The 15257-nt window shown below is 44.2% G+C and overlaps 1 protein-coding gene across 1 annotated transcript; it reads left to right on the forward strand.

Annotated features, from left to right (window-relative positions):
• Window positions 1-10157: 10157 nt before the first annotated feature.
• On the forward strand, window positions 10158-14156 carry LOC117619376. The gene is made up of 3 exons (XM_034349312.1): window positions 10158-11446; window positions 11585-13355; window positions 13650-14156. Exons 1-3 carry the CDS (start codon window positions 10158-10160, stop codon window positions 14154-14156), a joined length of 3567 nt encoding a protein of 1188 aa, XP_034205203.1.
• Window positions 14157-15257: the final 1101 nt, after the last annotated feature.

Below are 15257 nucleotides of genomic sequence, written 5' to 3' on the forward strand. Positions count from 1 at the left end.
AGAGGATCATATAGTCAGCAAGAAATTCATCAGCTAAGGTGCTTCAAAGTCGATTCTTAATAATTCTCATACATGAGAAAGCTCGTTCTGTTGTTGCTGTAGAAACAAAAAGAGTCAACACCAACTGAATCAACCTGTGAAGGAAAATATAGTTTATGAATTAGACAACAAATTCTTTGTTCTCTTGGGACTCCGATTGTGATCTGACATAATAAAAGATAGTATATGAATTAGAAAAAAATTTAATCAAACATACCAACAAAAAATCAAACAAATTCTCATAATAGCATCTCAACAAAACAAAACCAAACCAAAAATTATAATTCATCCATAATTAAACCATAGAATACTCAATTTTAACAAAATCTCAAATCAAAGCTTTAGAATAATTCATCCCTAATCAAAGCCCTAATTAATTTCAACAAAATCTCAAAATTATAATTCATCCCTAATTAAACTATAGAATACTCAATTTTAAATTAAAACTATAATTAAAGATATATAGCAAAGGAGAGAATGAGAATAATACCTTGTTGGTGACAAAAGAAGAGGAGAAGATGTTGTTGCCAAGTTGCCCACCCAAGATAATAGAAGATGTAGCCAATAGAGGAAGAATTTGACCCAAAAAAAGAAGAAGAGAGAAACTTGCTGCTGTTGTCTGGTAGGAGAGAGAGAGAGAGAGAGAGAGATAAACAAGTAGTCTATTGGCCAAAGAGAAGAATAGAAAAGATGGAACCACATGGATGGACAACATATAGGTAGAATTTGTTTTTAATTCTTTTTATTTTTTGACTGGACTTATAACACATATAGGTCCTTTTTCTTTTTTGGGAAAAATTTTGGGTTGGGTTGCATAGCCCCGCCACTGTATGCAAAGCATCATGTTGATAGTTTCTTTTAATTTTGCTTGACTTCGTGACAACATCTGGGCAGCGTGTTCGCCTATTTACACTCCAATATTCCGAATCACAATTTTGGTATATTAAGATAATTTAGAATATTATTTATATTTTTTTAATCTTAAATTTTTTTTTTTGCTCTTATGTCTACGAAAAAGAGAAAAACTTGAGTGAGAACTTTCTGTGCCATGTAAAAGGACGAGTGGAAGTCACTTCCCAATTAAAATAGAATATGTGTTACATATGAATTTGGCCATGCATCCCTAGTTTGCAGTGTGTATTATCTTAGCAGGTGGGATATAGACATTTTTCTTTTTTTGGAATTTACCGTAAGATATGCCTAAATCTCTCTAATAGAATGTTATTGAACTTACTTTATGTAACTGCCTATTCATTTTTCAAGTTTAATGAAACTTGCTTCTAGACCAAAATAAATAAATCTTAGCATGCGTGTTGCCATATTAAATTGTGTTAATGAGTTTGGGTAATAATTAATGCAAAGTATGAGAGACTAATTAGCTCATAGTTTAGTGATATTTCTATTTCTAGTGTTGAAATCGAATTCTCAAATTTAAATTTCACGTAAAAATTATAACTAAAAATAAATAAAGCAGGGGTGCCCAACAGACCTAATTTAGTACTACAATCCTTTGACAGCACGCTAGTCCAAATTTGAACACAGAGGGACCCTTAGACATTGAAATCAAACCCTCTGTTCAGACCAGGAAATTTTATGGAAAGGACCAAATCGTCTTCAAAGATTGGCAGCATCTTTACCTTTTTCCCTTCTGTCTTCAGAAATTCTCCACTCAAAATGCAAAATCATCCGCTTTAACATGTCATGTGGTATTTTTCATTTTGGGTCTTTGGCTCTGGCTCTTCTGCTCCGCTGTTGACTGTGAAAAGTTTTATGGACTTGGCCTTTCGTTTACAATCCAAGCCAAGGGTTTGTGGGCCATTTTTTATTTTTTTATTTTTTGTATATACTAACTTGGGAATTGGTCGAGATACAAAAATATGAGGAGAGGTGGATACCAAAAAAACATCCATATCACCTTGTGATTTACTTTTGACCAGTCCATTTTCAGGGGTTCGGTAGCTACATTATTTACACTTTAAAAACTTGATTAATCATAAATAAAAAAATTTAAATAATTCGTGTAATACAAATCCAATAAGTTCACTATTCATGTTAGCAAATCGTGTCATATTCATGCCAGATCGAGTTGAGTTGGCATCTCATATCAACAAATGTGAGCCCTAATTATTGTAACACATAATAATTTTTCATCCGTATAGATTGTTTCTCTTTTTAACGCGTGCTAGTGTTAGAACAAATTTATTGTGTTAAACCTAGAAACAGTGGACCCCCGATGCATGCTTTAAGGTACATTTTGAACTTGAAATAGTCTTTTCCGACCACATGTTATTTTTGGAAATGTCTTTGCAATTCTTATATTATAATGAAGACAATTGGAAGGTGTAACGGCAAATTACCTTGCATGCATGAAGTAGCTATAGCTACTTGCTTTGACTGTCTTACTAACATATGCAATTAGTCATGTTTGTGTTGTTTGCTTCGTACAACCTTATGGTTCTTCCGCTAGAAAAGGAAAAAAAAAGAACATCAATCATTCTTCTGTCTTTGAATACTGGGTTTGTAAATTGTGTGGTCTTTAAGTTTTTTGGATTCATCATTCCTCTTCCAATTCCAAAGAAACATGTATGCTCATTTCGGGAAATCTGAGTAACTGTTAAAAGCTCCAAACTTGTAAAAATATAGTTGGTTGGCACCAGAAACTGGGAAATTCAAAGTGCTTGATTATTCATTGAATTTGAAACTAAAAGCTACAGCAGACAAATTGATGGATCATCAATCCTGATGAAGCAAATTCCAAATCAACCAAAAGCAAGAAAAGAAAAGAAAAGAAAAGAGAAACTGTGAATGTTGGTGTGGGGTGATAAATTGACAGAATAGGATAGGGGGACTTCTATCAATTTATCAACCCACACCCACATATATGGAGTAGGAAATTAACTAAAATCTTCAAAGGTGGCATGGATTTGATTGGACTTTCCAATTCACTGTGGTGCTATCTGCTTGCATTTCTTGGAATTTGCTACTTTGCCCACGGGGGTCATGTTGGGTTGGTTGGCTGAGGCTCCAGACGGAGGTGGAGGAGGAGGAAGCGCAGAGCAGAAAACAGAGGCAACCCATTTCACCATGGATTCAAAAACCATTGTCTTCACCAACTTCCTCTTGGCTGGGAAAACACTACCCTTCTTGGGTTTGAACCAATAATTGGTTGTGATCACTCCCTCACCTGAATTCTGCTGCCCGGCCACCATTTTTCTGCTCTCTCTTTTCCCTCTCTCTGATCTCTGACAAAAAGGCCCAAAGTTTCTCTACTGTTGTGATTTTGCTACAATTGTCCTATTACTTTCCTCCCTTGGCAGTGGCACATGAGATGAGCTCGGTAACTCCAAATAACCCATATTTATCTAATTCTTTTGGAAACTGCTTGGACGTTTCTCTCCTTTCCAAAAGTACAAGAATTGTGAAATAGATGTTGAATTCCTCCTTCCTACCACTTTTTCTCCATTGCAATTTGCAAGTGTTCAATATGTGGGACTGACGCGGGAGGCTAGTATCAGCCGTTGGATTCAAGGAACAAGTGTTAAATGTGCCCTTATTTAATGGCTGATAACAATGTCCCACCCAGTTCCGCATCGGGCCTCCAACAGTAGAGAAAAACTCTTCCTTGTACGTTCCAAACGAATTTGGGGAGCATTTTTTTTAAATTTACTGCAATTTGAAAAGTTTGACTAGTCATCGTGCTTTACATTATCGTATCGTACAAACGAAAAAATAAAGACAAAATAAAATAAAATAAGAATATGAAGGTGAATAATTCTGGGAAAGAAAGGGAGTCCCATAGTGGGAAACTACAGAAAAACTTCCTCCAACTCAATCAATCCCATAATATCCTCTCTAAGTAGTTTTATTTTCCCCCATCCTCTCAAGTTAAATATGGTGCTTCTCCTTTTCTTCAAATTAAAGGTAAGGATTATAATTGTTTCAACCACAGATATTCCAGTGACTAACATATGAACATACAATTATTCTAAATGTGATTTCAGGAGAGGAGAAGCTTGATAGTCCCAGCTGGTTAGGTGGTGATCCGGACGGTTTACACCCGGCTCTTGAGGGGACATACATGGGTACATTCTACGAGGTGTGAGGGACCTGTGGCTGGGGAGGTCTTGTCATCGACGTGGACAATTCGCATCCTCTTGAGTTTCCTAAAGCAACTCAAAGGTCAGGCCGAGAGGAATTTGTTGGGCCCGCGTGTCGTTCTTTTATTGGGCGAATGGGCTCCGTATGTGCCGAGTGTCAACAATAATCTTTCTCAACTTACAAAGCAAATGCAAGGAAGGATTGTTGGAGATATGCATCAGTTGATTTGGGAAAGAAAGAAATACTCTGTACTTGCTGAATTTCCAAGAAGCAAGGCTCTTTTTCTCTTTTTCTAACCTTTTGCATATATCGCCAGTAAAATTTTTATGAGGTTCCTAATGGAAGACGATTCAAGTAATTGAAATTGGTATCTCCTAACCTTATTTGTGACCAAATGCATGAATTAATTAATCTCTGGAAATTTGATTTTTTTTTTTTGGGTCGAAAAGATACTTCATTAGGCCCGACAGAGAACCGGAAAAACAGGAAACAAAGCCAAAAACATGGAAGAGGGGAGAGCACACAGACCAAACCAGTCTGGTGCAAAAGACCAACCCTCCCACAAAATAAAAGAAATTTACATAGGACTCATGGGAGGAGAAGAATAGACAGTGGCTGCTCTGGAAATTTGATTTGAACACATGAATTAGGAACATGGTTAGCCGCAATGCTACAACTTATATCAGTTAAGCAATTGATTTTGATCACCCACATAAATAAAAATTTTAAATTTAAAAAAAACATAATAAAAATAAAAAAGAGGAGGAAACAAATTAGTACATGGCCTTTTAAAAAAAAAAGTATAATGCAGCAAACTCTAGTACATGACCATCCATGGCTATGGGGTCATTTGGTTATTTGGACTCTTTTTTTCAACAGAGTCAACAGGACCAGGGACGGACTCATAAATATGAACTCGTAGGGTCATAGTGTAAAAGTTCAATTTTTTTTTTTAAAGATTAAAGCTTGGTGGGGAGAGGGTTAAAGGTTCGTGGGTGGGTGGAGATTGGGGATTTAGGTTTAGGAAATGGGGGTTTTGGAGTTTTGAGAAGGGTCTGTTCTGTTTGGTCGAAGAGAAGGGTCTGTTTCAAGAGTTTTTATCAATAATAGCCAAAATTTACACTCCAATTTCATAAATATCAGTTTTTATAAAAACTTTCAAATATAGCCAAAAATTCACTTAAATTGACACAAATACCCTCAAAATTAAAATATAATTACCCATAAAACCAACCTCTTCACATTATCTATATTACTAAAACAACAAAAGAAAAAGAGGAATTTTTTTCCACAAACGAAGACTAGAGTCCCAATTATTCTGCTTCTTAATTATCACCACAAACACAAACATAGAACCTCAAAGATCGACCATGAAGAAATTCAAAATCCCATTTTGTTTTTGCTCGACTTTTGTAGATCTAAAACTTCCCCTTTCTAAGAATAAAAAACCTTCAACCAAAAACAATGGAACCCATATCAAGAGAAACACAGCAAAATCGCAACAATATTTGCCTTCTGTTGGTTTTTCTGTTCCAAAAGAATACAAACACAGATTCATTTTATTTAATTTAAGAGAGTGCAAGGGAGATATTATTATATTAATACAGTTTGAAATTAAAAGTGAAAAATCACATACGACAAGGCAAAAGCATTTATTCAACATCAGATAAAGGATTGGAAAAATATGGTTTTTAAGTTTTAGAGTGAATGAAGAAAGAAAAGCGATTGAATTTGTCAAGTCCATCAAACTTGAAATAAAATTGGGGTTTTGAGTTTTTAAGTTGGGTTTAGCGTTCATAGCCATAACTGGTAGGATTAGAAGAAATAGTCAGCAGTAGTAAGCTTGGGCACCATAGTTGGGAGTTATTTGGTTTGTTAGTTCATTGTTATTTGGTTTAATTTTGAGGGTATTTATGTTAATTTAAATGGATTTTTGGTTATATTTGAAAGTTTTTATAAAAACTGACATTTATGAAATTGGAGTATAAATTTTGGCTATTATTGATAAAAACTCATGTTTCAACTACAATATGTTCTTTTTTTTTTTTTTTTTTCCGAAGACCTGGATCAAAACGACGTCGTTTTGGCCAGGTCTTTTTATAAAAAAATTCGTTGCTGCTGGTCCAAAACGACGCTATTTTGGTGCCAGCGCATTTTTAAAAAATTTCACTGGGTTCAAAACGACGCTGCTTTGGATCCAGCGCGTTTTTAAAAAAATTCGCTGGGCTGGTCCAAAACGACACCGTTTTGGCCAGCCGGGTTTTTAAAAAAAATTAGAAGCTGACCCAAAACGATGCCGTTTTGGTCAGCTTCTTTTTGTAAAAAACAAAACTGAACCCCTGTTCAGCTTCTTCTTCCTCAGATTTGCAGCTCCTCCTTCAGCCATTCACGGGGTCACACACAGATTCAAAGGGACCTTCTACCTTACTTCATGGAGTCCATAGAGTCGTTTGACCCCATTGACCCCACTGTGGGTCCGTCCCTGAACAGGACCACAGATACAAGAAAGAGAAGAGGACATAGATTGGACAATGGAATCAAATATCATCTTTTTCACTAACATCCTCTTTGCGGGAATGACAGATGCAATCTCTGTTTTTTCATAACAAGTTGTTGTGTTGCTCTTCCCCAAGACCACCCCCTCAATTGCAGTTGGGTTCTTCTTTTTCATTGGGTTGCTCTGTTTTACCACCAATATTTGGGCTCTGGTTTGTAAGTGTGCACTAGGATGAGTTGCAAGAACTCGAGGCCTTGAGCTATTTATCAGCAAATGACATTCTCTTAAAGCACCACATTTGGGGTCCCTCAGTTGTGAAAACAAAAAGCTTTAAAGGGTTCATTTCTAGAAAAAGAAAAAGAAAAAGAAAAGGTGTCTTAAAGTGATTTTGGTTACAACATTCTCTGCCTCCTTCATGGGATCTGCAAGCACAATCATTGGGACAGCCTTTGAGTTTGACACAAAGAAGTTGTACAAATTTTGGGGTTTAGGGTTAAAGTTGAAAAATTACTTGTGTTGTGACCACTGTTGTAGGAGGCAACCACTAGGGCGGGGAGACAGATTACTTGTGTTGTGAGAAAACATCCCGAGACTAAAAGCTAGTCTGGCATTGATGTGCTGTGAAAATAATCACTGTCAAATTTGCTTTGAAATGAAGCAGTATGACGTTTGGTAAACTTTTTGTAAAAAGTGATATTGGTACAATAATCAGTTTATGAGTGTTTGATAAATTTTTGTGTGAAAGTGCTGTGAGCTTTGTATAATGACTAAAAAAATGGATACGAAGTTAAAATTATTTGTGTTTATTTAAGTGTTTGGTGATATTAAAAATAAATATAAATAAAAACAAGCTCACTTTTATTTTTGCCAAAACATTCTCACTTTCAATTATACAAATCTTTTATTAAATATTTTTGTTGAGAGATACCCTAAAACAATAATATTGTAAAAAAAAGTAAAGCAGAACCCTCTATGCACCCCTCTCCCTCCCAGCCTCACCTGACCCACCCTCCCACAGACAAATCCACCTTGATCTTAAGAATCAACACCCTGAAAAGCTTCCACACAGTCTACAATGTCAAAGCCAAGATCCAATACAAGGAGAGTATTCTGCAAGACCAGCAGAGGTTGATCTTTGCTCTCCAGAAGCTCCAGGATGGCCGCACCCTAGCTGACTACAACATCCAAAAATAATCCACTCTCCACCTAGAGCTTTGACTTCGTGGCTGTTTATACCGTATATTAACGACCAATGACCACCTGACACGTGGACGGAAGCGACAGCTTGACATCACAGGCCCTTCGGCATGTCCCCTACCGAATCCTACACTTCCTGACGCTTTTGACCTAGGACACGCGTCATGCTCTAGACCAGCTCCCACAGTCCCACATCGGAAATATGAACATAATGCACGCCTCCCCAGGCCTATATAAGGAGACCCCTATTCCCAAAAGAAGGGGGACAGAAAAAACCAACGGTACGCTACCGCTTGATCTGTAGTCTAATCTTTACTAAATCCGTACTTATTAAGCATCGGAGAGCCTTCGGCCGGTACCGCACCGGTACCCCAAGGTCTTACCGAACGTTCCCTTTTTGCAGGAACTTGATCTTCCGAAGACTAACTACCTTCCGAAGACACAATATCACTAAGTTGGGCGAACCACGTGTCAAACCACTTTTTCGCATCAACAGTTTGGCGCCGTCTGTGGGAAACGAAAAACAATTAACCCACTATCCCCTAAACACATGGGGACCACTTCAATACCCACTTTTCTATCGGAGGACGGGGCACCGTTCGGAAGGCAAGCTGGGGCTAGCCCAGCGCTACCCCCATGCACTCCCTACGGAAACGCCCCATCAACCCAAACAACCGCCGAGGCCGAGCTAGTAGCCCAAATCGCATCTCTGCGAAAGGACATGGCTAGGCTTCAGGAGCACAACCACCACCTTTCGTCCAAAGTGGACGAAACCCAACGGCAGCTGCACCAGCAGCAACCGCAGAATGTCCAGACGACTCACTCTTCCGAAAGCTTGGGAACCCCTCATAGGAGGAGGCACCGAAGGGCAGCAAGGGCAACGCCCGCGCCCTCCAAACAACTGGTGGTGCCGACACCTAGGGACCAACCGCACATACCGAAGAAGGTCTACTCTGATTGCCGACACCGGCTTAACGATCGGGAGGCAGAGAGACAGAGATCCCCGATCAGGGTTAGCGCTCGACTACGGGAATCCCGGATGAACGCCGGGGGAAGTAAGTCACCTATTCGGAAGGTCCAAGGATTGAACTCCACGGAGTCTGCATCCGAATATATCCCTTCCGATGCGCAAACGTCCACCTACCGTTCGGTATCAACTCAATACTTGGGGGATAACTCCGTGAGCCCGCGAAGGCGCTTGGAAGACTATGATGCCGAAGGAATCCCAAGCCGAGACCCTGTTGTCCGACTCCTTTTTCAGAAGGTCCAGAAAATGGAAAACGACAAGGCTCGCTCCCAGGAACCTGAGTGGGGAAAGCTTCGGCCCGGGCCGTTCACGGGACGCATCCGTCGCTCTCGGCAGGATCGGGAAGTACAACCACTGCGCATACCGTTCTATACTGGGACCGAGGACCCCTTAACCCACCTTCATTCGTTTCAATCCGCCATCGGATGCAAAGGTCTGAGCGACGAGGGGCAGTGTCTGTTATTCCCGTCTTCACTTAGAGAGGCAGCCCTGAATTGGTTCTACCGTTTGGAGCCGGAAACAATAGATTCTTTTGACGAGCTGAAGCAAATTTTCCTCAATCACTTCATGATCCAAACGGACCGTCTTTACTCTGCCGATGATCTGTACACAATTCGGCAGAGGGAGGACGAGCCATTGAGGGAGTACGCGGCGCGTTTCAGTCACGAGTACTCAAGGTGTCCGGAAACAGATGATAGGGCAGCCCAAGAGTGGCCTTCGGTCCTCGCATTTCCGATACCTAGTACACAGCAGCAACTGGCGCACGTATGATGAGCTGATGAAGCAGGCGGCGGTGCACGCCAAGGCCGAGTACTTCAACTCAAAACCAAGCGCTTCGGCACGCCGAGAGGATGCCAAGCCAAGCGCTTACCCTGCGAAGCGCCATCCTACGATAGGACCGACTCATATTCGGCGGGCCATAAGCGGAAAGATAACCGTGACGATCGGAGAGATCAGCCAAAGAAAGGGAAAGGTCGGTATGGTCACAACGACAACCGAGGACCCCTGCCCAACCGTGACCACGGCAACGAGGTCTTCACCCTGCTGAATACCACGTATGAAACCGTTCTGATGAACGAACAGGAGGCCATACCGAAGCCGAATGTTAGAAGACCCAATCGGCAAGACAACCGGGAGACCGGTAAATTCTGCCGATACCATCAGCACAACAGCCACAACACGGAAGATTGTATAAGTTTGAGAAAGATTGTGGAGCGGCTGATCCGAGAAGGGAAACTGGACCAGTATATCGCCCGGCCGCCAACGGCGCCGGTGCCGAACCCTCCTCGGCAGATAAACATGATCAGCACTATCAGCGGAGGACCTACCGTTGCGGGGACGAGCCACCGTTCGATGAAACAGTATGTGCGTGCCGCACAGTTCCCTCAGGTGCTCGGAATAGAGATGAATCGGTTCCAGGAAACACCAAAAGTTCGTTGGGAGCCGATCACATTTTGCCAAGAGGAAGAAGAGGGAATCCTCTATCCCCACGACGACCCAATGATCATCCGAGCTGAAATTGCCGATTACGATGTAGGGCGAGTGCTGATCGATACCGGGAGCTCCGTGAGCGTAATCTTTGCTGAAGCTTTCAGAGAGATGGGAATCAATGACAACCAAGTCGACCGGCAGTTGACACCTCTGTTAAGCTTCTCTGGAGACTTGGTCCAACCAATCGGCAGTGTCAGACTGCCAATTACATTTGGCACGGCGCCGAAAAAAGCAACAACGTACGATCTGTTCCTCATCGTCGACTGCCCGACGGCATACAACGTTATCGTTGGCCGAACGGCACTGACGAGGATCAAGGCGCATCTTTCGCCCCACATGCTGTTGATGAAGTTCCCTACCCCGAACGGCACGGGGGCAATCCGGGGAAATCAATTCAGCGCGCGGACTTGCTACGCTACGGCGCTCAAGGCAACCTCGTTCATACTCCCCAACGAGACCATGACGGTGCAGGGTTTACCGAACGGTACTGGACCGGTTGACGACCCTAGAGATGAATCTCCCACCCCTCACACACAACCTGCCGAAGAATTGGAAACCATAACCTTGAGCGATGAACAGCCCGACCGACAGGTTAGGATCGGCACTAGACTCACTGCGAACCTCCGAACGCAATTCATAGACTTCTTGCGGCATCATTCGGAAGTTTTCGCATGGTCTTACGAGGACATGCCCGGCATCGCCCCGGACGTGATTAGCCATAAACTCACCATCTCCTCCGCCTATAAGCCCGTAAGGCAGAAGCGCCGATCATACGATGCCGAACGGTATGAGGCGATGCGCACGGAAGTCGAGAAACTTCAAACCATCGGTTTCATCCGGGAAGCAACGTATCCGGTATGGCTTGCCAACTCCGTCATGGTAAGAAAGTCCACGGGCGGGTGGCGGATGTGCCAAGACTATACCGACCTCAACAAGGCCTGCCCGAAGGATAGCTTTCCGTTACCACGGATAGACCAGCTCGTGGATGCCACTGCCGGCCACGAACTGCTGAGCTTTATGGATGCCTACTCCGGCTATAACCAGATATTCATGCACCCTCCCGACAGCGAACATACCGCATTCATAACGGACAAAGGGTTGTACTGTTATAATGTCATGCCGTTCGGTCTGAAGAACGCAGGGGCAACTTATCAAAGGCTCGTCAACAAAATCTTCGCCGGTTACATCGGCAACATCATGGAGGTTTATGTTGACGACATGTTGGTAAAAAGCAGAACCGCCGAAGATCACCTGCAGAACTTATCGATCATGTTCGGCATACTCAAAGAGTACAGGATGAGGCTGAACCCGAAGAAATGCGCCTTCGGTGTATCTTCCGGGAAATTCCTCGGATTCATGATCAGTCAGAGGGGGATTGAGGCGAATCCCGAGAAAATAAAGGCAATCATCGATATGGAGAGGCCGAAGACGACGAAGGACATTCAGAGCCTTACCGGACGCGTGGCCGCCCTGACCCGCTTCATATCGAAGGCTACCGATAAATGTGTACCGTTCTTCAAAGCCTTGAAAGGGGGCAAACGGGATATCACATGGACTGCCGAATGCGATAACGCATTTCAAGCCCTGAAGAACTACATGAGCAAAGCCCCCCTTTTGTCAAAACCGCTGCCTGGGGAAATTCTCTACCTCTACCTCTCGGTATCCGGAACTGCCGTCAGCTCGGTACTAATTCGGAAACCAGAGAAGGCAGAATTACCAATCTTCTATGTCAGCAAGGCACTCCAGAGTGCGGAACTTCGGTATCCACCATTAGAGCAGCTGGCTCTGGCCCTTGTTGTCTCGGCACGAAGACTTCGGCCATACTTCCAAGCACACGGGATCAAAGTCCTGACCAACCAACCCCTCCGGCAAGTTCTCCAGAAACCAGAAATTTCGGGCCGATTGATCAAATGGGCGATCGAACTTGGGGAATTCGACATACAGTTCGTTCCGAGGCCCGCGGAGAAGGGCCAGGCTGTTGCCGATTTTATCTCCGAGCTTACCCCAGCGACAGTACAACCGACATCTGAGGCAATTACCGAGACCATCTTGCCGGATCAACCAGGCGCCGAACGCCTCGACACATCAACTCCCGTCTGGGGTTTGCACGTCGATGGCTCGGCAAACCAGCAAGGATGCGGAGCGGGCTTGGTGCTGACAACACCGGACGGACTCAAAATCGAGTACGCCCTCCGATTCGACTTCCGGACATCCAACAATGAAGCGGAATACGAAGCCCTCTTGGCCGGCCTTCGGTTAGCCAAGAGCATGAATGCAAAGCAAATCCGAATTCACAGCGACTCCCAGCTCATTGTGAACCAGGTAACGGCAGACTTCGCCGCCAAGGATGCCTCCATGTACGCCTACCTTTCAACCGCCCATCAGCTACTCCGAAGTTTCCAAGCATACGAGATTAAACAGATCCCCAGAGGCGAAAACAGCCATGCCGATGCTTTGGCAAGACTCGCTTCGGCGATAAACGACAAAGTCGGAAGAAAGGTACCAGTGGAGATCCTTGCCCAACCGAGCACGGTAACCTCCGAAGCGTGTGCCGTACGGTATGAGGATACATGGATGTCTCCCATCTACTTATACCTGACGAACGGCACCCTTCCTGAGGATAAAGCCCAGGCCCGGAAGCTGAGATACCGATCAGCAAGATACACAGTTATCAACGATGTACTCTACAAGCGCGGCTACACTACCCCGTATCTCAAATGCCTCACGGCAGAGCAAGGGGAGTACATCCTTCGGGAGATTCACAGCGGTGTGTGTGGCGACCACTCTGGATCCCGATCACTCGCCTACAAAGCCTTTCGGCAGGGATACTTTTGGCCTACCATGCACCAGGACGCCAATTCACTAGTGAAGAGGTGTGATAAATGCCAGCGCTTCGGCAATGTCCCACATATCCCTGCCGAACCTCTCACACCAATTGTAAGTCCTTGGCCTTTTGCACAATGGGGACTGGACCTGATTGGCCCAATGCCGCAAGGCAAAGGGCAGGTAAAATATGCAGTGGTTGCCGTTGACTACTTCACCAAATGGGTAGAAGCCGAACCTCTTGCAACCATAACGGCAGCAAAGATTGAAGATTTCGTATGGACTCACATATGTTGCCGATTCGGTATCCCATATGCTATCATTACCGATAACGGCAGGCAATTCGATTCGGAACTCTTCAGGCAATTTTGCACCCGTTTGAAAATCAACTTTTTTTTTGCATCGCCGGCCCATCCCCAGTCGAACGGTCAGGTCGAAGCAATAAACAAAATAGTGAAGAAACTGCTGAAACGGCAGTTGGACAAGGCAAAGGGAACCTGGCCGGAAAAGCTTCCCGAAGCACTGTGGGCCATTCGAACGTCTTACCGAACGTCCACTGGAGAAACCCCTTTTTCTATGGCCTTTGGATCGGAAGCAGTGGTACCCGTGGAAATCGGCGAACCTTCCTACCGAACGGAATCCTTCGCACCGAAGGAGAACGAGGAGGCCATGTCTCTAAGCCTTGATCTACTCGAGGAGCACCGTGCACAGGCCAACCTTCGGAATGAAGCCTACAAACAGCGTGTGTCTCGGTATTACGACTCTAGGGTCAGACCCCGCTCTTTCCGAATCGGGGGCTGGGTCATGCGCAAGGTATCGCTTGCGACGAAGGATACCACGGAAGGAACCCTCGGACCTTCCTGGGAAGGACCATATGAAGTCATCGGTATCCTTCGCTCGGGAACCTACCGATTGAGAGGCTCCAACGGCAAGGCCCTCGGCCATCCTTGGGACGTAGAACATCTCAAGTACTACTACAAGTGACCTAGCCTACGGCAGGTTGGAACTGTAATTACTCGATGTATTTATTTTATTGGAATTAATAGAAAGCCCTCGGCACTATTACTTAAGCCTTCCTTTGATCACCATTTTTGCCCACGGCAACTAATGTTAACATCCCACGGCGTTCTATACTAGCCTACGGCAACAAATGACTGTTCAAATCTTACCCTACAGATCCCTTCGGGACTTGTCAAAATTCAATAATGTCCTTATTAGCCTACGGCAATAAGTAATTATCTACCGGCAATTAGCCCACGGCAATTAGCAATTATAACGCACTCACACTTGGGTTAAAATTTGAGAATTGGACAATTAAACTTTGAATCATAACACAAACTTAAATTAAAAGATGCCCTCGGCATCAATGTGTTCGAAATAAAAATTAAAAATAAAAATACAAAGATGAATGTAAAGAAAAACGCCCTCAGACGGCGGGTTCGTCCCCGGCAGCGGCCTCAGCAGACCCAGGCCCTTCGGCAGCATCCTCCTCCTCGTAATCCTCGATCATATCTTCGGTCATTCCTTCGGGAAGGGGAGGGGGATCGGTAGCGAAGTTGAGGTTCAGCTTCTGACCAGGGTTGTACCGCTTGAATCGGTACAACATGTCCGCCATCTCAGAGCCCACCTCCTTATCCAGAAGGACAGCGAACTCATCTGATGATCGGTACCCCTGGATAGCGGACCGAACGGCAGCCTCGATCTCCGCCGCCTTGGTACCCTCACTCTCCTCCAGAGCGTCCTGGACCGCTTCCGAAGCAGCCTCAGCGTCCCGCGCCGCCGTCCGCGCTGCCTCCAAGGCCAGCCGTGTCTCCTCAGCCTTGGCCTCTGCAGCAAAAGCTCGCCGCTCGGCAGCCTCTTTGTCCTTCAGCAGATCAGTCGCCTTGGTCCTGCCGTCTTCATAGGCCTTTTTAGCCCGTTCGGCAGCATTAATGGCCCGCTTGACGCAGAGCCACATCTCCATGGACGCCTGCACAACTAGCAAATTCAGAGAGAAGCCCCACTTCGAAAAAGGGAATGGAATGACAATAGAAGAAAAGAGTTCTTACCGACGCCTGAAGACGGAAGGCCCGCCCGGCCTGTTCC

Source organism: Prunus dulcis, chromosome 1, assembly GCF_902201215.1.
Source record: "Prunus dulcis chromosome 1, ALMONDv2, whole genome shotgun sequence".
NCBI classification, from domain to species: Eukaryota; Viridiplantae; Streptophyta; class Magnoliopsida; order Rosales; family Rosaceae; genus Prunus; species Prunus dulcis.

What these genes read in the sequence shown, in the direction of transcription:
- LOC117619376 (XM_034349312.1), top strand. Translation starts at nt 10,158, where the DNA reads ATGATCAGCACTATCAGCGGAGGACCTACCGTTGCGGGGACGAGCCAC. An exon ending in GCATTCATAACGGACAAAGG is followed by an intron (nt 11,447 to 11,584) that starts GTTGTACTGTTA and finishes GGTAAAAAGCAG; the next exon opens with AACCGCCGAAGATCACCTGC. An exon ending in TGCCGCAAGGCAAAGGGCAG is followed by an intron (nt 13,356 to 13,649) that starts GTAAAATATGCA and finishes CTGAAACGGCAG; the next exon opens with TTGGACAAGGCAAAGGGAAC.